Source organism: Sylvia atricapilla, chromosome 1 (genome assembly GCF_009819655.1).
Source record: "Sylvia atricapilla isolate bSylAtr1 chromosome 1, bSylAtr1.pri, whole genome shotgun sequence".
Classification (NCBI taxonomy): domain Eukaryota; kingdom Metazoa; phylum Chordata; class Aves; order Passeriformes; family Sylviidae; genus Sylvia; species Sylvia atricapilla.
This window is the reverse complement of record NC_089140.1, coordinates 64,294,720-64,320,346: the sequence shown is the minus strand read 5'-3', so window position 1 is coordinate 64,320,346 and position 25,627 is coordinate 64,294,720. Positions and strand designations below refer to the sequence as shown.

The window sequence follows — 25,627 nt, the reverse complement described above, 5'->3', positions numbered from 1 at the left end:
GCTGACTAGATTATAGGGAAGGTGGTTCCTCCGTGATGTGTTTCAGCCCTCAGCAGCCAGCAGCTGCTTCTCAGGGTAGATTGCATTTAAGTTTGTGGCAGCGGATTTCTTAGAAGAGGATCCTTAGAAAACAGTGTTGCTGGGAAATGTCACTGGGGCTTTAAAAGGTGAAAAGCTTTGGGGAGTGGGGCTGCACTTTCATTTTCACCCCTCAGCCTCCCTCTATCTTTTCTTCCCTCGTCTCACAGACCTTCCCGCTTAAAGCACTGCTTTTTGTCTCCATCTCAAGGCCGTGCCACATACCCAGAGGAATAACTGCTTTATTCCTATATCAAATATGTTCCAACATCCAAGCTTCCCTGAGCATCAGAAGCCAGGGTGAGGAAGATTCCAACAGAGAAGGGAATTCTGCTCTTCTGGCTCATACTTGGAGATGGCTCTGCTTTTAAGCGTGTAACTTTTATTCGTTGCTATAAGTATGTTTGTTCACAGAGACAAAACAATGTTACTATACAGAGATTTTAAAGCAAACGATTTAATAATATCTGTGGATAGCAAGCATATCTGTTCAGCTCAGATTGATTATTTTTGGTGCCATTCTACTCAAGTCATTCACAGATTGACCTTGAACTGTGAATTATGATCTCTGTTGCTTTGTAAAATCAGCATTTAATTCAATATTATCACACTTGGTGAAGCAAATGCCTTCTCACAATGCTGTATAGACAAAAGAAGTACAATCGCTGACATTTTAGAACATTTTTTTCTCTATTACAATGGGTCCTAACATCCATCTGTTTTTTCTGGCATGCTTTAGGTTTTCAACCAGCATTTAGTACATTTTTCACTCTGGATTTCTAGTACTCAAAAATATCCTATTTTTATTGTTCCAAAAATACATTCTTGAATTAGATACATAGTAAATTCCCTCTTCTAAAAAAGATTGTTCTTTTTTCCTACTGCAGTTATTGAATATTTTGCTCTTGGGACTAGGGATAAGAGAATTGAGAAGTAATGCTGCAAAGCTTATGTGATATGACAATCTTAATTCAGCCATGCCTTTTTTTAAAAAAAATCATTTTAACTTACATGATTGTATTTTATGTGAACAGCCAGCATTTGGCTGAGAACTTTGACAGTAATGGAACAGCACAATAATGAAACAGAGGAGGCTCCATTTTAGAACTTGAGGTGTGAGGTATTATCCTGCAATGTTCCACAAACCAGTAGGCATTTCCCAGTTGTTATTATTATTGAATATGGGGCCAAAATCTGGATTTGTGTTTCACTGCTTGGCATTATCTTTAGAAAACAAATGAAGTAATTCCTTGGGAAAATGCAGATGTCTGCGCTGTTATAGTGAATGGAAGACTGACAACCTGGCTATGTCATTATTCACACTGTTTCTAGTCAGAGTTATAGGCCTATCTAGTCATTGCTTTATTTCTTTTAAAAAATACAGAATTCATCGCCAAAAATAATTCTGCTTTATTTGAGTATTTTAAAGAAATTTGTTCCATATGTGATGAACAAGATTTTAATCTTAGGCAAACATAATGAATTGTCAAAATCTACCTTTTGAATATGATTCTCTTTTCTCAGGAGACCTACTTTAGGCAGACAGGTCTTTCTCAGGAAGCTTGTGACTTTCCAAAGAATAAATCAAAATCATAAAAATTCAATCCCTCAATGAGCTTAACCAGAAAAAATGGCATAATTTGAGCCATGACTCAAGAATAGATTCACATGATCTAAAGAACGGGAAAACAAATTGGTCAGTTGTAAGAGTTTTAAACAAAGAGCCAGCTTGATTATATTTTTCACCATACACAGATGCTTGAGCAAGCAGAAAACTTGCTGATTAGTTTTCCCAAAAAATCCTCACTGCAATCTAGACTAATCGGAGCTTTAAAGTCTATATTGAAGCTGTTTCTCAACACAAAATCAAGTCTGGGATAAGGATAATTTTGGGGGGTAGTAAATGACTGCGTAGAGCCTGAATTAAAGTCTGAATAATTTCACTTGTAAATCTGATTTTCCTGTAGAGCCCAGCTGGAAACACAACTGCAGATGTGTTACGGGAAATATAATTTGGTTGGCTCACATTCCAGACTGTTCTGTATTTCTTGCAGTGCACTTATGCTGAGCAAAAGCATTGCCTCTCTCCTCAGGGTAATGGGAGTGTTGTAGCTATCCTGGATCAAAAGTCAAGGGAACACAATCAAAAGTCCAGGGAATGCACTGGGATACTAAGGTAGAAGTAGTACCTTACCAGTAAGGCACTGTCAGAAAGTATTTTTATCTTCAACTGATACTAAATATCTTGGCAATTTTTTAGACTTCCACCAAAAGCAAACACCTGCTACCAAAATTGTCTAACTAGTTCTCTGCTAAAGTGTCACAATGTTGCTTCACCCATTTCCCTAGGGATGAACAGGCTTCTCTGCCCACATTGGTCTGCTCTAGTCATTGCCACAGGCTTCTTTATAGCTGCAGAAGCGTCACCATCTCCCAGAGGCTGAATATTTTAAATCAACAGGGAAGTGGAGAGCAGTCATTACATGATAACTGAATCTTGGCAAACACTCCTTATGGTTTTATTGCCCTAATTTCTCAGGAAAAGGAGTTATAGAGTGTATTATCATGACTGCTACCCGGAGACCTGTCACGCTTACCTGTGAGTGAGCTTAAAGAAAGTGATAATCCTACAGATTAGCAAACATTTAATAGAGTCTAATACAAGAATTTTATTGGTATAAAAATATTTCGCTTGCTTCTTTGAGTAGAGATTTTCTATTTAATATGCCTTCAGTTTATTCACTCATTGATACAACTGTATTTAATCCCATTTTATAAATCCTGTTTAGGAGAATGACAGTCCTGTGTAGACTCTACAGTCTGGCTGGTAAAATCTGGGCTGACACTTCAGAGAAAGTGAACCTACAGGCTTACAATGATTTTTTGCTCATTGTGCAGTGATGTAAGGAAAGGAGGGAGTTCATTCCTGCCCTCTGCTAGCAGTTAACTGATAGAAGCAAATGCAAGATTTTCTTCTCTTCCATTTTTCTCTGAATTTTCTGTACACATCCTGGGAGTGCAAAGAGCCCCTGACAGCCTTTACTTCATCAATTCTGCTTTGCTATCAGCATTATTATTATTGGGAAAGGCAAGGTAAATTAAGACTCTTTTCTCCCATTGAATCTTCCTCATGTGGAATTATTTCACTGATGTCAATCAGCGTAGTCCTACTGGCTTCAGTCATGCTCATTTATGTCAACTAAAGAGCAATGTGACAAGTAGTTCTTTGTAGCAGCTGGTTTCTCATGTGCCCAGCTCAGACTTACTGCTCTGTTAGAGCAATGTCTAGGGTAGTCTGAGCCCCGTTGCAGCTGATTAAAAATATTTGCATGTACAGAATAAATTCAGGAGTTGCTCCAGAGGTTATGCCCCACTGTGCTCAGAAGTTATTTTCCATCAGGGTGACTTAAGTCATGAGGAACAGCTGTGTGAGCACGACTTGGCTCAGATACCTTGGGGATATTCTGGACATCTCATCATACTGCTCTGTGCCCTGTCGTGTCCACCAGTTCTGTTCATGGGTCCCACACACCAGATGTCACCATTCAAGCACTGGAGAGCTGCTAAGTTCTGCCTTTTGTGTCTGCAAACACTCACAGTTAATGAGCCTGGCGAGTGTGTGGGGAATCATTTTCCAGCAAGCCCTGTATTATATCCAGCCATTATACTTGCTTATGACCCAACACTAGGCTCTTAAATTTTCTTCTCCTCTGGACAGAGGCGAAGATGAATTCCTGGTACACAATATCCCACATCATCCTGTTCACATAACAACAAGCTGGATGGCATGAACCAGCTTTTTCTTGGAGCTCATCCACAACAAAACAAGAGATCAAGGAGAGAAAACCCATGACTCCTGGTAGGGGACTGCCTAGGCAGCCAGCAGCATCTTGCTTAAAAAGTGCTGCCAGATAAAAGGGCTGCAAAAATCTGAGCCGAGGCCCCACAGTGGGTTGGCTGCTGCCCTGATAGCCCTTGGGGAGTGGCCACACTGCAGAGCAGGGTCAGCATCACTGTGTACTTCATTTAAGTGTTTTGTCGTGCCCAAGGAGGTGTTTTTCCTTTCATTGCTCCTGCAGAACACTGACACATGAAGCAGAAACTTTTCATTCTGAGTTCTCAGTTTGCTGGGGAGGCTCCAAACAGTAGCATCCATCAGTGAAAATGCTGCCTTTCTTTCCTGCTGCTCCCTGAGGAGATTATAACCACACCAGCCAATGTTTTAGATCTACAGCAATTGATTTTGCATGATTGTTCCTTCTGGCCCCAAACTCTTACTTATCCTCCATAATGTGACCAGCCCAGAGCAAATTCAAAAGAACAAGCAAACATACGAAAAATAAAAGCACACAACAAAATATGCCTCACTGTCCTTATGAAGAGCTGCTCAGCTCTTACTGTCTAGCACAAAGAGTGTGATGCATTTGATCATGCAGAGAATTAATTAAGAAAATTGGTTTGCTGTCAAGTTTATCTTTGTAAATGTGAGCAGGTTTTTTATTTGTTACTGAAAATCTCATTTGGGTATGATTTTTTCATTGAAATCCTAGCAAGGCTTTCCTTATGTCACCATAAGTCTTAGGACAGTTTCCTTTGTAGTAAAACCTTTGTCACAGTGTATTTGCAAAACCGTTGTAATCAGTATTGCAAAAACCTGTTAAGTATAAACCAAGCAATACATTGTAAAGCACAAATTACAAAAAAAACTTTCCTGTCCTCTTGAATGCCTGAAGCATATTTCAAAACTGTATGGATGGGACAGTGAAGATCAGGCATGTTCACCAATGTGCATTTTAAATACAGAAAGTGCTGTTAGAGGTGGTTACTTGTTAAGGTCTGTCTCCCCTGTTCCTGGTTAGACACCTGCACTCAGTTTGATGGAACAGCCACATTTACCTTTCTGATCGACAGCAGCACCACACATCTCACTCCAGCCTTACAGTTTGCACAAGCAGATCCATTCTTTGCTGTGTCTCCTTGCCCACCTCTATTTTCTCCCGTTTATTCTGATTGTGCTGCTAATGAGACACATTTTTCCTGACCTGTGGCCTCCTGACTGCCTCATGCAGCCCCTGTGATGTTAAATGAAACAAGGCACAGCAGCAAGCCAGCAATCAAACTACTGAAATCAACCTCTGCAAGCTAGGTAGGCTTCATTAACCACTTTTTATTCTGGGCAGGACAGAAGGAGGGCAGAAGAGGGGAGCTATCACCACTGATGTTTGCCAAGGTCAGAGCTGTATGCTGGGGATGCTGTACTGAAATTTAGGGTGAAAGAAGAAAACGTGTCTTTGCAGCCACAGTAATAAAGCAGAGGCTGCTTGAGTTTCTTGTTTTACATTATCTGTAACTAGTATCAAGATTTTCAAATATTAACAGAGATGTTAACAGCTGTTCAACATCTGGCAAACCTAAAATTAGGCATAAAGAAACCAGGGCTGAAATGGCGCTGTTCTGAGGAGCTGGTGGAGGTGTTTGTAAAGCCCCAGTAGTTTGGGGGCAGAAGTCATTGTAACAGCATGAGAAGGAATTAAATTAAATGAGCAAGAGACCATGAAAAGAGATAATTAGGAGAGCTTGGAAGGGAAGGACTGTGGAAGGGGCTGGGTTTATTTGAAGACTCATCAAGGAAGGACTTACAATGAAGGAGCAGGAGCAGGCTCAGTCGGTCCCAAAGGATAATGGAAATGGGAATGTAACAGCAGTTCATGGAGATGAAAGCAGACACTGGTACTGGAGGCCAGGAACTTCCGTGGCTTCTATTCATGACCTTCTTCATCCTCCAGTGCTGCTTTACTACTTGCACTGTAAGGACTAATTAGGATTTTGTTCCACTGAAAAATGCCTTAGCTTTTCCTACTGCCTAAGTCACATTATTAAAAATTGTTGGGATTATAAAACTCCAGAAGTAATTGATAATCCATGAATGAATCTGTCTGAAGTGGCATGGCTTTTTCTGCTGTGCATCACTTAAAAGTGGCGATCACCATTTAGGCAGGAGCATTCTGCAGACTGAAAAGGGTGGATAATGGGATCTACAAAGTAATTTGACTCTTAAGGGAGAACATGGGTATCCTTGGCTGGCTTTCACTAGGGGCCCTACCAGATAGTGTGGGGAAGAATCCCATGGTGTCTATAGGTCCTGAGCAGCACAAGAGTAGAGGGTGCACATAATAACAAGGGCATACTTGGAGGAAATCTCTGTCCTCTTGTGTGGAAGCAATGACCTGGTAACATGCAGTGAAAGCTTAGTTTAAATGCATCTACTTCATGGCAGGTACCTCACTAAACACATGGAAGATGTGATCCTCATTGCAAATCACTTCTGTAGGTAGATAAAACTTCTGCCTTCTGTTAAAAATATCCTAGTGTGAACTGTTCATGACAGAACAGTTATCTGAGTCCTTTAATCACTGTTTCTTGGAAATGGGAGGACTTTTGGGGAGGGCTTTTTTTCTTTCTCCTTTTATTATTATGTTTGTTTCTTTAGAAGCCATCCACATGCTGGATGGCTGGAGTTCATCCTGAATATCCCTCTGATGCATCCTCTTGAAAAGCATTATGGCATGAGGGATTAAAAACATTTATAATACAGTTCCTGCAGACACATGTGGTGGGGCTCAAACTGGCAACTTTTTCTTTTTGGTTCTCATGTGATGCTAGAAATGAAGTACTTTTAGTTGCTTCACAGTCCTAAGTCAAAGTCCCCCATTAGCAACAACTACTGTATCTTAAAGATGGTAATAGCAAGCACTTGAATAGCACTGTCTGTCTTCAAAGTACTTTGCAGACATTCTTTACTTCTGAATTAAGGATCCGTTTCTGTCCCTTTTAACACTTTTCTAATGAGATAAATGTTCAATCTGCCATGAGAAAAGGACAAAGCTCCTGACTCCAAACTCTACACTGAAACAGGGCTGAGTTCTGCTGATTTGTTTTTATGGTGTAAAGTGCCCCCAAAGGACATATGGCTGGTATTACCTCTGCTGGTGAAAACCTTAAGACTGTAAAATCAGGTGCCTGTAAAGCTTCTGCCTTCAAACAGCTGGTGTAGGAGGTGGGCTCCTACCCAGTTCAGCCCTGTGCTCTGCACACAGTGTGAGGGGCAGGGCTCTTGAACTGGCACACAAATGGCTCTGGAGAAGGCTGGGGATGTGTGTGCACCAGCAGCTTAGCCCCTGTGTGGTGAGGAGCCATTATTAGACATCTCTTGTCTAGCCCAGCTCCATTTCAGAGAGCTGCTGTGCCCAGGGTCAGGAAAATATTCATTGCAGAAGATGAAGCCATGCAGTGTTCTTATAATTTCCTATCAGGGCCCAGTAGCTGACAGGGAAACTGACAGTTGACAGAGACTGGGCCCTCAAGTTGGAAACGTCTCTGAGTGACCAAGTGTGAAGGAAGAGAAGGCTTTGTTGTGTCATTGGTATCACTGACAAGACTCCCATTGACTCGGATAAGAGTATGAGGATGCCCAACAATGCTGACTTCTGATGTCATCTCTCTGGTTTACTTTGTTTTGCAAAGACGCTTTTGTCCTCGCTCTGTATTCTGAATATTCAGGTCATTCCTATGTACAGAGCTCCCATTTGTAATTAGATTGTGGGGTTCCTTGACCCTATTACATACAGGTTGACTAGCAAGTCACACTGATCCTTCAATATAGGATTTAATAAAAGCCGCAAGAGGCGAGGAGGGAAGTGAGTGTGATGAAGAGGATGAGGGTTGCTATTGTTCTACCCACAGTGCTGCCAAACAGTCCCTTGTTTTTTCTGTGTGTGTGTGTTCACACGCTGTGTGAACAAACGGGGCACAGTCAGGAGGCTGGCGAGAGGGCAGCGAGAGGGTTAGCTGGATCCTAGCTAGAAATACTTGTGCAAGTCAGGAAGCCAGCATGGAGGGAAGGAAATTAAGTGGAGACATCTGCGTGGCTTAGCTTTCAGCAGCTCTGCCTGGGGTAGGGGTGGGAGAGTCATGCCTAAGATGACATAATGTATTTTGTCTTTCGTGGGTTGGAGACAGAGGAAACTGCGAAAGCGAAGCATGGTGTGTGTCACGCATGGTCCAGCATACCAAGTACATAATGGAGCAGTGTCTGGGTTCTCTGTTCTGCCTTTCACACCCCAAAGTAACTCTTCAAGGCAGAGAACTGAGGAGAATATGATATGGTCCAAAAACTGATCTTGGACTTTTTTCGCAGACGACTGAGCCAGAGGCCGACTGCTGAAGAATTGGAGCAGAGGAACATACTGAAACGTAAGTCCTGATTCTGCTGACATTTAACCTGACACCAGATCATTTGGGTTAGATTTCATGTACATTTGGTGTTTTTTATAAACATCAACTCTTCTCTGTAAGCATCACTACTAATAATCAAAAATAATAAAAGGCATCATAAGTGCAAATAAGCGTGGAAGCTAATAACAACATCTAGATCTGTAGAAACAGTTCTTTAAAATCAAAGTCAGTAAATTTACAAGAATAAGCAAACTATGAAGAAAAAGCCCCAGATGTTGAATGACGTTCCAAACAGGGGGTCAATTATCCTGAAAAGCCTCCTTTATGTAGCACGTACATAGATGAGCATCCAATTGTTGTAGTAAAGATACTAGGGCACAGCTTGATTAGCTTTCCTAAAAATCTTCACGGCAGTCTATGCTAGCTGGAGCCTTTATTCAATTTTAAAAAGAATCCAGTGTGACTCAAGGTTATTTCCCTGAAATGTTCCCCTGAAACTCTCCCTTTAAATCAGCTGAAAAGTTTCTGGTAGATCCTCAGCATGTGAAATTTTAAAGAGACAAAATACCATTCAGAAATCCTGAACCAAGTTAAGTTAGTAAATACATTACCACTGACTTCAAGGGAAGCTGGATTGAGTCCAACTTTCATAGCCTCATGAATGAAGAGGAAGAAAATTACAGTTTCTTTACTCACATGGAAGTGTTTTGAATATTTAAAAAAACTGTTTGTCTAATTAATGTTGTTACTTTGGAAACAGTAAAAAAAAGAAACAAATTATTCCCATTTTTTAGTTAGTAAATGCATATTTCCAGGAAAGTTTTCAAAAATTACTACAGAAAAAAGTATTCTGAAATGGTACCTTATATATAATGTCTCCTTAGGTAGGTCCATAATTCACCTTCTCTAGCTCAAATAACTGCAGTGTATAGAATACAAAAATGTGGCAGCAGAAGATTAATTCTCTGAAAATCAGCAAAATTCATTTTTCAAATACTTCAAAATAAAATTCTTAGCAGATTACTGATAGTGTTAATTCCCAGCAGGGTCTTTTCATCTGCTGATGTTATTACACATGGCAGACAGAGAGAGAGAGAGACCACTGTCAGTGCGAAGAGGAGAAAAGACCAGACAGCAGAGCAGCATGGGCAAGCCTGAGGCTGCTGGAAAAGCCATTTGTTTGGCACCAGCACTCTCTTAATAACCATGCTCTACTGTCTACTCCAAACTTCAGTGGCTGGCTGCTGGAGGACGACAGGGGCAAAACCCAGGGAAATATTTGGCGCATCCAGATGTGATTGTCTCACAGGGGAGTCACAGAACAACAGGAGAAGGGGGGACCTGTGACGTGACTGATGCCAGGCTCAGGCACAGAGGGACAGAGGCCAATTCTCTGGCAGCTCATGTTATCATCCTGGGACCCTATGAACAAACACATCAGGCACCACCTGGCACTGGTGCATGACCAGCAAACACTGCCCTGGCACTGGGGGAGGTGGGGTCTCGGGCAGCTGCTTTGAACCAGCATCAGCAGAGAGCAGCATCTCCAACACTGGGCGCCTTGCAGACATTCCTAAAGGTCACACTGCCAAGCCCAGCAGTCACAGAGCTCCCTAAAGATGTCTAACATTTCAGAGGAATTACCCCTTGAGTAACATCAATTTCTTTTTTAATTGAATAAAGGCTCTTAAATTACATGGATGTTTGAAAATATTACCCTGAATCCAGAACCATATTGTTTTTCTTAAATGGAATTTTTGTAGCTTGCATTAGCACAGATCCACCCCAAAACATGTGTATCTAGGTAAACAAACAGCTTCCTAATTACAGGAAAGAGTAATGTGGTATTTCCAAGGCATTTCAACTTTTGGCAAACCACAGCAGGGAAGAAAAAAATTAAAATGGTTACATAATTTCAAAAAGAAAGCATGCCCTACGCTTAAACAAGGCAATATAAATATTTTCGGATTTGTACATCATTTTGTGTCATTCCTCTAGCCTTCTGAGAAGGAGCGTTATAATAAATATAATGGAGTGTAGGGAAAGAGAGACTTAGGAAGTGCTAATAAAAAGAGTATAAATTCTCTGCATAAGCAGGTCAAGCAATTTGCAAAAACCCAGCTCAGAGCACGCACAAATACAAAAGAAAACCTACCAAGCTCTCAAGCAGACTAAACAGGATTTTCTCTGCAGTTAAAGCTGAAATCTCCCTGATGAAAATGTCGTGTTGGTACCATGATGTTCCTATTGCACGTGTAACTGCTTTACTGCCCATGCTGATGGGGAAAAATGAGGCAAAATATGGTTGGACAGCCGATTTTTATACATGGATTGAATGCTTCCTCGGTCTGTGCTACTGCAATAATTATGAGTTATCTTTACAAGGGCAAAGCATCCATTGCCAAATTCTGCTACTTGCTGACAGCAACAGTAAAATCACAGCAGCCACAGCAAGGAAACAAGTGGTTCTTGTAGGGTCCTTCACTGAAGTATACCCCATTCAAAGACTCATATTTAGGCCAAATGCATGTAGTTGGGAGGATTCCAGGCCTGAGGGTTAGTTTGAAGACTAAAGAACACTTTGCAGCTTGCAAAATGTTATATATACTTGCTGTTCAAGTGTATAAGGAAAGATGCCTCAATCCCCTGTCAGGCACCACCCCTGTGCCACTTCACAGGTGGATAAAAGTAATCCAGTTGTCAGTCTGGCACATTCAGGGTTGCATAAATTCCTCACAAAGATGATGGTTAGGTGGGTTCTGAATGCCTTAAACTGTATTGGGGGGCATTTCACAATGGCACAGAAATCAGGCGTGAAAATTGCACCTACATCCAACCTGACACACAAGTTTAGAGAAACAGAGAATCTCCTGAATACATCAGATAAAATAAAGCATCAGCTTCTGCAGCTTCACAAGATTGGCTTTACCTACCTTCAAAGAAATAGCTAAAACAAAGTCACCTTCTAGCTTTGAAGGAGAATATATTCCTATTTTCCAGCTTTCACCTGCCTGAAGTCTTAAGCCTGCCTGGCTGTCTCTGAAAGTGGGTGGCTGGGCTGAGAGCAAGAAGAAGAGAGAAAAACATCAGATGCCAAGGACAAAAATTAATAACCATTACTAAGTTTTATACATAACTCCTTGCCTGCTTGCACTTCTATCCTGACCTGTGTGGATTCTGTTTAGTGCTATGTCTGAAAGCAGGAATTTGCAGGACCAACTCCTCCAAATTTGGGATACGAAGGGAAGAAGAAAATTCTTAGAGGATCATTGCTAGAGGAGTATCCAGCCCAGTAGGGACAGAAACCATTGGAAGATGAAAATTACATTTATCAGTGCAGGTACTCCAGTGATTGCTAAAAAAGACACTTGTGACTCCCTGCCTTCTTGTGTTCTCTTGACTCCCTTACTGGTTTCTTTCCTTCTGAAAATATAAACAGTATTTTTGGTAAAATGGCACTTAAAGATGAGAAGTGTAGTGTAAAACATCATAACATTGACAGGTTCTTTGTCCACTTGGGTGGAGATTTCCCAGTCCTGCTGAAGTCAGTGAGCAGTTGTGATAGCACTGTCAGCTCTACTGTCCTGAGCAGCAAGAAACCTGGTTTTCAGCCTAGCCCTCCATGCTCAGAGGCTCCTGTGGTCTCTAAACCTTGGGTCTCATTTCTGTGTGGGGAAAGCCCCAGTTTTCTAGTGAGACTGCTGGCTTCTGCTCTCACAGCTGAAGAAGCTATGGCTGGTGGATTGTTACTGCTGCTCTGCAGGAGGTGCCTGCTCCATCTGCAGCAATCAGCAGAGGGGAACGTGGGATTCCCCCTAGAGTTTAGGGAAGCCCGAAGTTTAACAATTTAAATCAAGGCACCTATCCTCAGCTGGCCTTTGAGGTCCATCATGCCCCCTGCAGAGAGTTATTCCTGCCTGAGCTAGTCCTAGCTGAGCAAAAACTGGATCCCAGCAGGGGATCTGGAAAAGCTGATGAGCTGTTTGCTCTCACCTATTATGTGTCAGTGTGATTGGAGTAAAGAGCATTTCAGCCATCAGCGGAGCAGTGGAGACAGATCCTAACTGATCGAGAAGCTGAGTACCTGGAAACCTGGGATTTTAGTGACTTTTGGTAAAGGTCAGTGCAAAGACGATGCATGACAGCCTGCTCCTAAGTTGAGGAAGGGTTAGTGTACTCAGGTATTATTGAGCTCTTGAGGGAGAAGAGTTGAGGCATGTCCTGGTAAGAACTTGTAGCACATGATATTTTGGCTTAATGCTGAAAGTTAATTGACCTAGGATGAGTTTTTATGCTCCAGTGTGATACTTTGAAGGCTCGTGATGGAAGGAGACACTCTCCTTAACTCTGCTCATGCCATGGGAAGTTGCACAATTTGCCTGGCACCTCTGTTCCAAAGTGCTTTTTCTATTATCTCCAAAAAGTAGCTGCAAGAAATTATTCTGCAGATGGAAAAAAAGTCCATGTGTTTCTTTTTCAATCACTGACCTTGCAGAATCCGACCCTATCGTAGCTGAGCCCCCTGAGGCTGCCAGGCCTGTGGGCAGGGAGATAACACTTTTTGAAGAGCTGGCTTGCTGCCCAGCCCTTCTCGAAAGTGACACACATGAAGAAGTGCCAACACAGGGAAAGGAAGGAAGCTGTAGATGTCTTATGAAGCGTGTGAAGAAGCGCAGTAGCTACGGATCGAGGACATTCACCAGCCCCAGAGGGACATACTGTGCATCAGAGAGGGCCTGAAACATTAATATACTTACTGATGGAAAGGCTTATTTTGTTGCAAACTGTGCATGCCTGATGAGTCCATAGTCTGAGATCCTTTTAAATCTTTTACAGCCCGGAATGAGCAAGAGGAGCAGGAGGAAAAACGAGAGATTAAGAGAAGATTAACACGTAAGGTGAGAAACAACTTTGATCCTATTATGACACTACTGTAACTTTCTCCCCACTGCACAGTTGTTTGCCTTTTTTCCTTTTCTTCAGCACCATTTTCAAAAGTAGAGTGTGAAACAAGTCTTACAAAAAAAAATCTTTAAGTGAAATCAGCAATTGCAGGGTGTAAGTCCACAGAGAGCGAAGGAAACTACTTTCCAGGCTATTGCTAGTAACATTTCCAACAGGAAAAAAGATCTAGTCTTCATAACTGAGGGAGTTTTGAACAGTGAAGGACAGAGATCAGCATTTACAAGGACCAATGCTCCTCTAAATATAATGGCCTTTGTAGCCTTGTAGAGAGCAAAGCTAAAGCAATGCTGTTTTGAAAATTCCACCCAAAAAACCCTCATAAAACTGGAAGCTAAATATTTTCTGGAAAGGGAGGTTGTTAATTGAGTAATTTAAACTAAATAGAGACAAGCATTTGCAAAAAAGCATATAGTTCAGAAAACAATCTTGTATTGGCAGGGAAGGACAAAGAAAACAGCATCACTTGATTCAAAAGTAATTTACTCTTAAAACTGAAGCACAGTCATTTCAGATATACACAGTCAGTTTTGCAGCTGGAGTAAATGTCTGCGGATGCCCAAACATACACAGTGAACAATCCATTCTGCTATTGCAGATTAACTTTCTTTTAGCAGTGACATATTTCCTATCTCCAGAGGTAAAGAAAGCTCTCTAAGAACTCACATACTTGTGAAGCAGCCCCATTCCCTCAGTACAATTTTAGGTGGCTTAGTTTTTTTGACCTATGTGATCACAGCTTTCATGGTATAAATAATAATAAGGAAAGGTCTCCTAAATATATGTGGAAAGGTTACATTCTGAGAAGTGAATTGCTTTCTCCCACAGTTAAAAATCTCATGCCTTATTTTCAGTTCATGTAAATAGGTAGAATTCTTGGTGACCAGTGGGGGGATATTGCTGTTGTCTGCCAGAGCTAGAGAGCCATAATATTGTTTATAAAACACTTACATCTCTCACCATGATGACAGGGATGATTTTGCATTTCCTCCGAGCACTGCCTGAAAGAAAAGATCCTAACTGCATTGCAGATGTTTCATGGGTTTGAGGCTCTGTGCAAAGGCTGGAAATACCATTTTACCAGGCTTTCAATTTCCCTGTACATTGAAGGGTAAACACGTGCAGGAATCCAATGCAGAGCTTGATGCCATTTGAGGAGCAGCTGTAAGAGATTCAGAGCAAAACTCCCCACACCCAATGTGCAGCCTAAGAAGTGAGGGCTTGCTGAGTGAGCCAGTGCCATCGCCACACGGTTCCCATCCTCCACTATCCTGTAGGAAAGGTGCAGAGCACAGGGATCATCTGTCACAGGCAGAGGCCACAGCTCAGCTAAAGCACCCAGGCTGCCACTGCTTCACATCAGTGTCTGCGCCCCAGAACCTCGGCACTTTTCTGGGAGATTTCTTGCTTCGTCTTGTTTGTGCTTTTAAGTAGGAACAACAGCAAAAGCAGCTTCACCCTGAGGCCCTGGCATTTGGCTCTTTAATGTTCATACCCCTACTCCTGGTCACATACCATCTAGTCTTATTTTTGGCTTCCTCCCTAGTAAAGACTTTTCTCCCCCACATTTCTGGGATTGATAGCAACACAACTTAACATTGTTTGATTTGGATCATCTTTTTAAAGGGTAGTAAATTCTTCTAGTGACACATGTAATTTTAATGAAAGAACTGCAGGGCTGATCTAACAACAGATTTTGTTCTCACCTACCAAAGACACCATCATAAAAGCTCAGAAATCACTAGAGAGAAGAAGTGAATAAAGTGTGCAAGTGTTTTAGATAACAACTAGAAATGCCAACCACCGAGTGAATCCTGCGAAAATAGTTGTTATTCCCCAGCTGTGTCTTTCATGAGCCTGTCCCAGATGTGTCGTTGTGTTTACAGCAGAGTGGCAAGCTCCTTCTGTCGCTTTGTACTGAAGTCTTAGTACCAAAGGATTTTAAACCTCAGATCAAGCAGAAGTTTAATTGAGCACAGCAAGTGTGTTGCCCAGCAGCCCTTTCTGTTTGCACTGAGTTTTCAAGCACACACGTGTCCGCAGGGTAAATTCAACATGAGGAAACTCTGTCGTGTTGCCTCTTTTGTAAACGTGTGTAGTTGGGAATAAGAAGGTAAGTGGGTTCTGTAGAAGCCACTGATGAGACTTTTGACCTTGCACTACAGAAACTGCTACTATCCCCAGCTTTTTGGTGGCAACATTCCAATTCCAAGGGAAGAACCCACTCCATCCATAAAAAACCTGTTCTTAAAATTCCATCAGCACTGACATTTTGTTACAGTGTTATGATGATAAGTTGTAACATGACATGCTGTAATAAGTAAGATTACCTTGCTAGGTCTAGATGCCTTATTAAAGTCAGCAATAAATATCCAGTTGAATTCATCATCTGGACAGGCAATTTCTAAAAAAAAAAAATTATAAAGAAATCAGGTGACCTATAGCGAGCTGCCCCTTTCAGCACTTCCCATCCTCTCCAACTCATCTAGTTTCACATTAACTAGGATGAGGAATAGCTACTATTCAAATAACAAAATGAAGGCAAATGCTGTTGGCTAAGTTTCTCAGCAGCTCGTGTCCCTCCTGCCCAAGGAAGGAGTGTGGAAGCATGTTTGCCTTTCAGCTGAGATGCCCAGCCACCACTGTCCTCTCCCTCCCTGCCCCCCAGGCCCACCAAGCACCTTTTGGGCACACGGGCTTGAGTCATTTGAAGGACATGTGGATTAGGAAGGTTTTTTCTCTGGAGAATCCCAGCTAGCCCCTTCCCAGACTGTGCCGAGAGTGGTCTCCCCCAGACCAGGATCTGTCTGGGCTGAGGTCGAGCAGAGCTGCTTCCTGCAGCAGCAAGGCTGCTCTCTGGGGCACCTGATGTCAAAGCACCGAGCATCGAGGCAAATATCAGAGAGGGATCTCTTGTGTGCTTCCCAAGGAAGTTTATTCCATGAGGGGGGTCAGGGAGGAAAGACAGAGAACACAAGTGTGCAAGAACTTGTAAACAGGGGAGGTCTCAGAGGGAGGGTACAATTCCTAAGCAGTAGGGTAAAACTGGAAGAGGTTTACAAGGAGTCATCATTACAAAATGATGACCAATGGAGAAACATAAGGGGAGGATACAACTTGAACAAATCAGTGGTGCATTGAGGAATACAGAACTTTCCAGAACTGAGGGCAGGGACAAACAAGGATTGATATCCAAGTAGGCGGGACAAAGGGCAAGTCCAGGGGAGCGATGGACAACTGGAGGAGGGAGGAGTCAACCTAGGTTAAACCAACAGTATAGGGAGAAAACTGGAATAGTCCATCAAAACAACACACTAACACAGTGGTCTCAACCTCCAGCCCATAATATTCTTTGAATGTGCAGAAGCCCTCTGGAAGTGTTACAGATGGGTCACATCCACATGGAGATCTGGGCCCCCATGAATTACTACCAAGAACGTAGCTTCTCTGAACCGTGACAAACTTGGCCAAGGACCAAGGCAAGTAACACAAGCCTGAATGTCTCCTGAGGATTTCCATTACAGAGAGAGAGAATCGTAGCCTGGATTAACAGAGCACATTACAAATCACTTGCAAAGTGGAATACAATTATTTTCCTACCTTCTCTTCTCTTAAATGGCACCATGCTTCCTTGTCCCCAGAGCTGTTTCCTGATTTCTCTCCCCCCACTGCCAATAGCTTATTTTTCTCAGAGGTCTAGCTCCAAAAGGAAATCTCTCAGAGCTGTAATACTGACTACCAAATTGAAGAGGTATGGCTGTTTCTTAAACTCTGCACAATAATCGGAAATCTTTGCTCCTGTTAAATTCTTGCCCCAGTCCAATTTAAATGTTCTGTTCACTGGTGCCTCTCTGGGAAATGTCTCCCCTGCCTGAAGATGTTCAAGCTTTTCTTTAACTGACCTCCACTGGCTTGCATCAGCAAAGGCTGTTGAAAATAATGAACTCTTGAGAGAGGTGGGACTCATCAGAGAGAGGTGAGAGAGAGGCAGCAAGGAGGAGAAAGGTCAGAGAAGAAAAAAAGGTTAGTGGCTAATTTGGATAAACTGCATTTATAGTCAGAGGGAAAGGTCTTCAGGGCACTTTCATCGCATCCTGCTCCTACCTTCTTTACTGCAGTGGGGAGCAAAAGGGTGGGGGGTGCTGCTGCTTAGGGTTTGTAATTTTTCAGCTTGTTTTCTTCTTTAAATAACGACTGTAACATTTTAATGAGGTAACAGAGCAGACAATGATAACATGCTGAGATAAGCTTCCTTGCTTGCGACTGAAGTGGGACAAACTCAGCATTTTACATTTGACTAAATCACAAGACCAGATTGGAAGAGTAATTCCCCCACCACATTACCTGGTGAGGGTGCTTGGGTTTGCATCATTTCCCATGCCATGGACAAAGGTGAGGGGGCTGGGGGTTTAAACCTTCCCTTTCAAATTGCCTTAGTATCAAAGTCTGGAAAATGCCCATTTGTATCTACAGCACTCCAGAATATAGAGAAGAAAATTTGACCTCCTGTGACAAGGCATGAGAGGTCCTGTCCTCATTTAATGCTCTTGCATTAATACAAATCCATTTATTTTGAAAGGGAATTTTACCCTGGTGCACACTCAAATAATGACTCACCACAGAATTACCCTGCTCCCTCAGCTCCCAAATCTTCACAAATAGGGAAATAGAAATGTAAATGCCCAGGTAGTGCGCACAGAAAAAGTCCAGACACACTCAGGCACATACATCCCTTTGACATCACCAGAAGTAAATTAAAAAGGGTCCAGCTCAGTGAGAACCCCTTCTCCCTGCTTGAAGCACCACACTTTGCGCAGACAATTGCATCGTGACCTTGGCCATGTCCTTGTCCTGTAATTTTTGAATGTGCCCTATTCTTTTTGCCTGTTAGAAGAGCTCATTCTCAGGTGTTGTTCGATAAGGACTCTGCAGCATTAAGCAATTTAGACCCAAGAGACCACAGCTCACAGGTCATAAAAATAAACTGCAAGGTGAGATCTCAGATGAGCTGTGCCCTCAGTGTGGACACACACTGAACTGACACCTGCAGTGGGGCTGCTTAAAGTCTGTCCTGCAAAGCTGGTTCCCCAGCTATTCGAGAGTTAAGGGAGCTCTGGGCAGCCCAAACTCACACCTAGGTCACAAGAAATCCCTGCAATGGTATGAGAAGAAAGTAGAGAAATTTGTTAACTATTCAAATAATGTAGCTTTAATTAATGGCTTTCAGAAAATGACTTAGCCTGGCTGTCTCTCTCATTACACTTAGCATGATCAGATTGGCACTTCGGTTTAATGTACTGAATATATTTTGTGTGCATGTATTTATGTATGGAAATATATGTAGATTTATGGCTACACATGAACTAGGTGATACCAGCCATGGATTTCAGGACTCTTTCACAGCCAGAGCACTGGCACAAGAGTCAATGCATCTCTTTTCCATCTTCATTCCTGTTCTCCTGAGCATCCCAAAGGCAGGGCATTAGTGCAGCTCTGCAGACTCTCCACTTGAGGTGTTTGAACCCAATTAATGTGTGCATGCTCAGGGATGCTGGTATGAGGAGAGCAGCCCCTCTGCTACCTCCCATCACAATCATCTTTTCTAAACAGAGAAGAGAAAGACAACCAACCATGCCAAGAGCAAGCACACAGGCTTACAGCCAGATGCAGGATAGGGTGGTGGAGCTCCACCCAAGTGCTGAAGAAAGGAGGGATTTTTCACCTTTCACTTGGTATCCTGGCTGTTTTAAATCTTAATTCTCCCTGGAAGATGAAATGCAGGGAACTGAGATACTTAATTTGGAGGAAAGGTGGATTCAGGGGCATAAATAATGTTGCAGAATAGAATCTCAAGCATTTTATTAAATATTTAGACCTTCCACCCTTCTCAAGGGTAAAGTACTTCAAACACATCTTTCTAGTGAGTGGGAAGAGCATGATACTATGTGTAGGAACTTGTTATTAGGATATTATTTTTCCTGATGTACCCTGGTTATAAATGTTCTACTGTAACAGTGAAACTTTTCAGCTAATCTACAGCCACATGCACACATTTATGAAGCACCTTCAGAAACGATTGTGTAATTGCTTTTAACATTCACCAGCATGCCGTGCATCCAAGGAGAATTGATCCCTGAAAGCCAACTCCTGTCCCTGCCCGTGTAACTGGCTGTGGACTGTCATCAGTTTAAGAAGAGTTTTTTCACTGTGGCTGCCTATTCTGCTGTGGAATTTGAAAGAAATGCTTGAAACAATGAAGATGCTTTCCTGACATGATATGATCCACCATTGCCATTTCTTTTGGCTTGTAGCATGCAGCATAAATTTTAAAAGTCAAATATGCTGTGGTACTAACCACAGCTGTCAATAGATACAGTTAAAAGTTCAATGGGCAGTAATCATCCTGCCTGCCTTTTCTGGAGGTAAGGACAGGTCTGCAGAATATCAGAATGGTAAAGGAAGCTGTTTTTCACCTTTTGCATGTAATTCAGGGCAGGAGCCACTCCATGCCTTGGCCTGACTCTTCCAAAGGCAGTGCAAAAGTACAGACAACAGCAGCAGAAGGCTGGAAAGTGCACAGCCTGTGCAGGTCATTTTGGAGTTGTGTTGTGTTCTTTGTCTCTTCCTGGGACATCAGGGTTAGGGTTAGGAGACTTTCTTGCCATACATCTCATTTTTGCCAAGGGTGATCAATTCCACTGGGAATTGAGGTGTCTAGCCACAGCAGCTTCCCAAAGAACAGTGGGCTGCTCTGGCAGCAAGGTGAGATGATATTCAAGGTGTTACAACAAGAGGGCATTTCCCAGGTAGCAATTCTGTGAAAGGCAGATAAAAAACAAAGCAGTGGGGAATGTCCAAACTCTCTTATTATCATTAGGGTGGTTACAATAAAATAAATCCCCAAGCAGCACTCTGTAGGGAAAAAGCAAAGTCGTGATGTCTTTCTCCACTCCTTCCTCAAACCTGCAGCTGAGTCAGAGGCCCACAGTAGAAGAGCTTCGTGAGAGGAAGATCCTCATCCGCTTCAGTGACTACGTGGAAGTGGCAGACGCGCAGGACTACGACAGGAGGGCGGACAAACCCTGGACACGACTCACAGCCGCCGACAAGGTAAGTGGAGCAACTCTGGGAGAGCCAAGGCCTAAACAGCCAGAGCATGTCATGGCAAACAGCATCCCTTGGGTCCTACAGGGCCCATGGCTGTCAAGCTGATCATCCACCTGACATCCCTTCCCAACACACCTGTGGTTTTTTCCCATTCACGAGGTTTGTTTGCTTGTTTGAAGCATAAATCTTTGGCAAGAAGGTTTCTATATCTTGGAAACCAGAAGAAGGAAGGACGGAATCCCAAACCCCTTGAGGAAAGGTCTTGCTTACAGCCCTGTTATTTGTTTGTTGGGTTTTTTGGTCTTACCACACTGTACTGCCAGCTGAGAGCTCTGGCAAGACTTAGCAGAGCAGTGAGACAGGAGCGTGTGCCGAAATGGCTGTGCCAGGACAGGACAGGCTTGGGTGTGAAAATGCCAGCAGGTCAATTTGGCAAAGGTACCTCCATCCCTCCAAAGCCAGGTCGCTTCTCTCTAGTGTGTTACAACAGGGGTCTTTGCTCCGGATTTCTGCCACAGAGTATTTTAAGCACTGAACTGAAATCACACAAGACCTGCAGATGAAAAAAAAGACACATGCTTGGTATTGATGGCACTGCCTTCTGAGTACTGGTGGAACCTCCACTAAATGGTGTCTCTAGTGTTGACAGATGGCAGAGGGATTAAATTGCTGGCCAATTATATCAGTAATGTGCTGAGAATCTTAATGGGACCTCAGGAAAAATATTTAAAAGATGTTATGGACATTATAAGAAGCGAGGACTATGAGGCTCAGTGATTCAGTCACGAATCTTATAGTCACTCTATGATGCCCTTTTAATTTTAAAGACTTTCAGATACCTGAATTCAAGCCTTGACCAATTCTTTGCCATGGAACTCACTCATTCAGTAATGGAGAGCATGACATCTAACGTTTAGAGCATTTAGCAGAATTTCCAGAATTTCCACACCACTCATCTTTGGCACTCCTGATTTTATTCACAAAGGACAGCCCATTATACTTCTATAATTCAACCAAAGGACGTGTATAGTTTTGTGACATTGTTCTCCTCCTTGATAGAGGGATTTTTTTTCAGTTTAGCTTTGGTTAAGTTAATGTAGCATAAACTGATTTGAAAAATAGAAAAAACTTCCTCAAAACTGTATCTAGACCATAATATACTGGGTTAAATTAGCTTTTCTCATTTTACCTCACCATGTTTGACAAAATATTAGTCAATTGGCTCAGCTTTATTCTCTTTATTGTTAGATGAGGGAGGGAATAAATGTCCCAACCGGTTCTACAGCCTTTGAGAGATCCCTGTCTGGGATGAAAGGCATGGAGAAACTTCAGCTGGGCATGGAGATTTGATCTCTCATCCTGTGTCTCTGAAAATAGCAAGCATTAAATACCACTATTGAATGTAACCTAGTAAAGAGTTTAGTATTAAGGCAGAGTACTTTGATGCCACTTTTTCTTTTTTTATAATACATGTGCAAGTTCAGTAGTCAGAGGAAAGTCCTTCAAATTAACCAAAAGCACCATCAGGAGAAGAGATCTTTGCCATCCTAATATTAATGCCCTTTATGGCATAAGGAAGCAGACAGATTGGGTTTTGTTTGGGTCCTGTGGGCAGTATTCTGATTTCTTGCATTCAGGTGACCTGCTTTTCCTCAACACTATGTCCACTGTTGGAAAAATAGCCAGAAAAATTGAAACAAAGCTGCATCATCCTAGATAGGATTATTTTCTTCCAGAGCTGTGATTCAATAGCTGTCTTCACTGGTCAGCACAGACTAGATTTATTGCAAAAACAGATTTTGGCAATGGGCTTTTCTGTTTGCCAGTAAATCTTGCTCTATGTGCTGGGTGGAGGAAACTGCTTTCAGTCAGAGTTTGTCTTTAACAGGTCTGACTCTTAAGGGAAGGAAAAGGGCATTTTTACCTCTCTCCAACAGATGAGAGATGAAGAGGGGAATAGATCTCAGTCCCTGTGGGAGTCAGCCGCCCCTGTGGCCCCCTTCACAGTCACTTCAGTAGCAGCTTGGTCTGCTGAAGGCAGCCCTGGAGCTGCTGCACAGCCATCACTCTGTCCTGATGGATGATGCAGCCCCTGGGCCACTTCTAAGGGAAATAGGAAACCAAAGTTGTGGAGAAGGAGCAGAAAGGGCCTTTTCTGTAGAAAAACACTTGCAAAATCCATCAGTTAGGGTTTGTCAAAGCAAAGGTACTTGCTGACTGGAGCAGTGGCTGTTGCAAAAGTCCTGTTTTGGGTTTGTGCTACTCATACTAGTGTAGATTTTCTTCACTGCGAAAAATTCCTGACAGACACAAGTACCCCTTACTGGAGCAACCCCCTTCCACCTCTGATGCTGATGTTTTCAGCATCACACACAAAGGCACCACACACTCCTCAGACCTATGGGAGTGTTTGGCCACAGCAGACTCCAAATGCTCCAAACATCCCCTCCAAATGCTCACAGTGAAACCACTCATGTGCAACAAATACCACAGAGCTGTCAGAGGTCCCGACTCTGAGCTTGGGACTTGAGCCATTTCTGCTGAGCACCATCTCTACCATGCAGCTGAGTCCCTCCAAGTTACCCCCTCTGGTTTTTTATTCTTCAATATTTCTCTCCCTGCCAGTGCCCCCTGATTTTCTTTTCCCTTACAGACAAGCCACAGAGGCTGAACACCACCACACCATGGCAGGTTTTCTGCTGGGTTATTTTGTCAAATCACTTCAATAAACATCACAGCTGGGTCAGAAGGGAGGAGCAGGGTAGAGGGGCACAGAGGCAGAGTAGAGGGCAGGGAGCCAGGTATCCTTCTTTCCTTCCCGAGCAAGATCAGTCACTTTAGGTAACTTCACCTAAGAAAATTCAGGACCAATAAAGGCAGAAGACATCTCAAATACAAGTCTGTTGGGATCTGGGCCCAGTCCAGCCACAGTCTAGCTCTGGAACAGATCACAGTGTTTCACAAACTGCAGTGCACTTTTTTTCCTCCGTGCTTGCGCTAATTTGGGTTTTGTACATGTAAATGTTTACTTCATAAGCCAGAGTTGGGTTTTGTACCTGCATTGTCTGTGATATGTTTTCAAATTGAGCCATTTCACTGAAGCATTTCTCTCTTCCCTTTATGTGATTTAGAACATGCTTATCTGTCTTCCTTTCCACATTTTAAAGTCTTTATGTTTGTCTTTGTCTCTCTGATAATGTTATCTTTCTGCTTTACTTTTAATATACTGTTTTGAGAACAAAGTGAACTTATTTTGATCTCTCTCATTTATACATTTATGAGTTTCTTTGTCCTTTGCAGGCAGCCATTCGAAAAGAGCTTAATGAATTTAAAAGCTCTGAAATGGAAGTTCATGAATTAAGTAGGCATCTAACAAGGTAAGCTGAGAGATTAATTTTTTAAGACCATAAATGAATACTGTTGTTAAAAAAAAAAAAGAAAAAAACAAAGCCAGCAGCTGTTTCTCCAACATGCACTGAGGTCTAGACAACATTTAGAATTACAGGCTGTAAAAGCAACTCACACAGATGAACACATGCTGCCCCGTTATGTGGAGTTATGCAGGCACATGCCATTTAATGAAGTATAACCTCTTTTGTTTTTCTAATCGTCATGCTGCAGATCTGTTCGTCTGAGATCAAAAGTTTAAAAAAAGGAGTTGGTGTCAGTAAGAGGACAGTGAACCCTGGTAGAGCACGTAGCAAAGTCTGAATGAGCGCACACTAAGCCCTGCTGTGTGTCCAGCTGTTCCACAGCACGCAGATCCACCCACAGATCTCTCAGTCTTGTCCTCCATGTCCAGCCACGAGTGACCCAGTGGGCCATGGCAAGATCCACACTGTAGGAGAGGCACTATTATTTACACCTTGGGCTTGCTTTGGTTTTAAAGGTAGAGATTGAATGAATTATCCATGAAGCCAAACCAACAACCTTCCTCTCTGACAGGCTACAGCTGAAGTCAGGCCTTTGCAAATCAACACTTTGGACTTTAGTGACAAATGTTGTGTACTGAAGACAAGTGACAGTGAGATCTGGTGCAAAACTGGAGCCCCCCTTGTATTAATGCGTTCATCAGTTCAGTGCTCATGAAAAATGCAGGCAGTACTTTTAGGAAAAGTACAGAAAAGCTTAAGGCAAAATTAATTTTGTATTAGGGGATTTTTATGTGTATGAATTAATAATTATATTAAAATTTGCCACATGTATTATGCATATATTACCTTGCAGAAACAATCTCCCTTCTTCATCCTAGCATGTGCTAGGCTGGTTGCACTGGGGTTTGTAGTGACAGAGTGCTGCTACAGACAAGCCAGCTGCTCCTGAGCCACAAGGTCTGGGAGAAGCCTTAGGATGTACACTTGGCCTAGATCTGTTGACCCCAGTGACTGAGCCTTTGAGTGACATTTGGCTTCTCTAGGGTGAGGTGACAAATGTAGAAAGAATGAGGCTGTTTTAAAGGGGGTGTTGCTACAAGTAGTCAAGATCCATTGAGAGCTCCATTGAATTCCATGAAGCCTTTAGCATCCCACAACATACAGACTGGTTTGGTTTTCCAGAAGTCTGTCCAGCTGCTTGGCTCTCACAGGTTTCTGTGCAGTATTTTCCTTCTCTTCCAGTGTTGGAGTGAGCTAAAGTTTGTATCTGAAAGCAGCTTGGGCTCAGTAAGTCTGAGCCAGGCATGTAGAGATCCACAGCTCGTGTAACAGACATTGGGATAAGGGTTTGCCTGAAGAACAGCAGGGACATACTGGTTCGACAAGTGGCTTTGGGAAATATGCACTTGAAGGAAGCATGCTTAAACAAAAGAGAGTAATTCCCTTAAATAAACTTAGATAAATCACCATTATAAAGTCATTAGCAAGGTAATGAGCTCTTCATGTCATTAAGCAGTGGCAAGAGCAAAGAATATGAGTGTCACTTTACTAGTGGGACACATTAATTAATTCATAATAGAGTGAAAAATCAAAGCTTAAAAAACGTGCATTTGCAGATGTGACAGACCCAGGCCTTCTGACGCAGGGTGCCTTGCAGGAAGGGTGGCAATTTTAGCTCCATTTGGCTCTTTAGCCTCCAACGTTAAGGAATAATCATGGTTAAACTGTATGTAAATCCTTCTGGCAGAATAGCATAATATTTGTCTAAACCAGACAATTTTTGTGGAGTCAGGCCTGGAGTCTGCTATCATCCACTCAGGGATGGACCCAAAGTGGGTGAATGTCCCTGGTAGATTTTGGTGCAAACAGGT

At 42.5% G+C, this 25,627-nt stretch overlaps 1 protein-coding gene across 8 annotated transcripts in view; it reads left to right on the top strand.

Annotated features, from left to right (window-relative positions):
• The window catches only part of PHACTR1 (phosphatase and actin regulator 1), a 303,804-nt gene that overhangs the window by 272,240 nt on the left and 5,937 nt on the right, over nt 1-25,627 (top strand). For all 8 annotated transcript variants that reach the window (XM_066324444.1, XM_066324422.1, XM_066324437.1 and 5 more), the window contains 4 exons: nt 8,276-8,331; nt 13,150-13,211; nt 20,245-20,385; nt 23,683-23,759. In XM_066324444.1, coding sequence (XP_066180541.1) covers nt 8,276-8,331; nt 13,150-13,211; nt 20,245-20,385; nt 23,683-23,759 — 336 coding nt within the window. The remainder of the gene's footprint in view (nt 1-8,275; nt 8,332-13,149; nt 13,212-20,244; nt 20,386-23,682; nt 23,760-25,627) is intronic.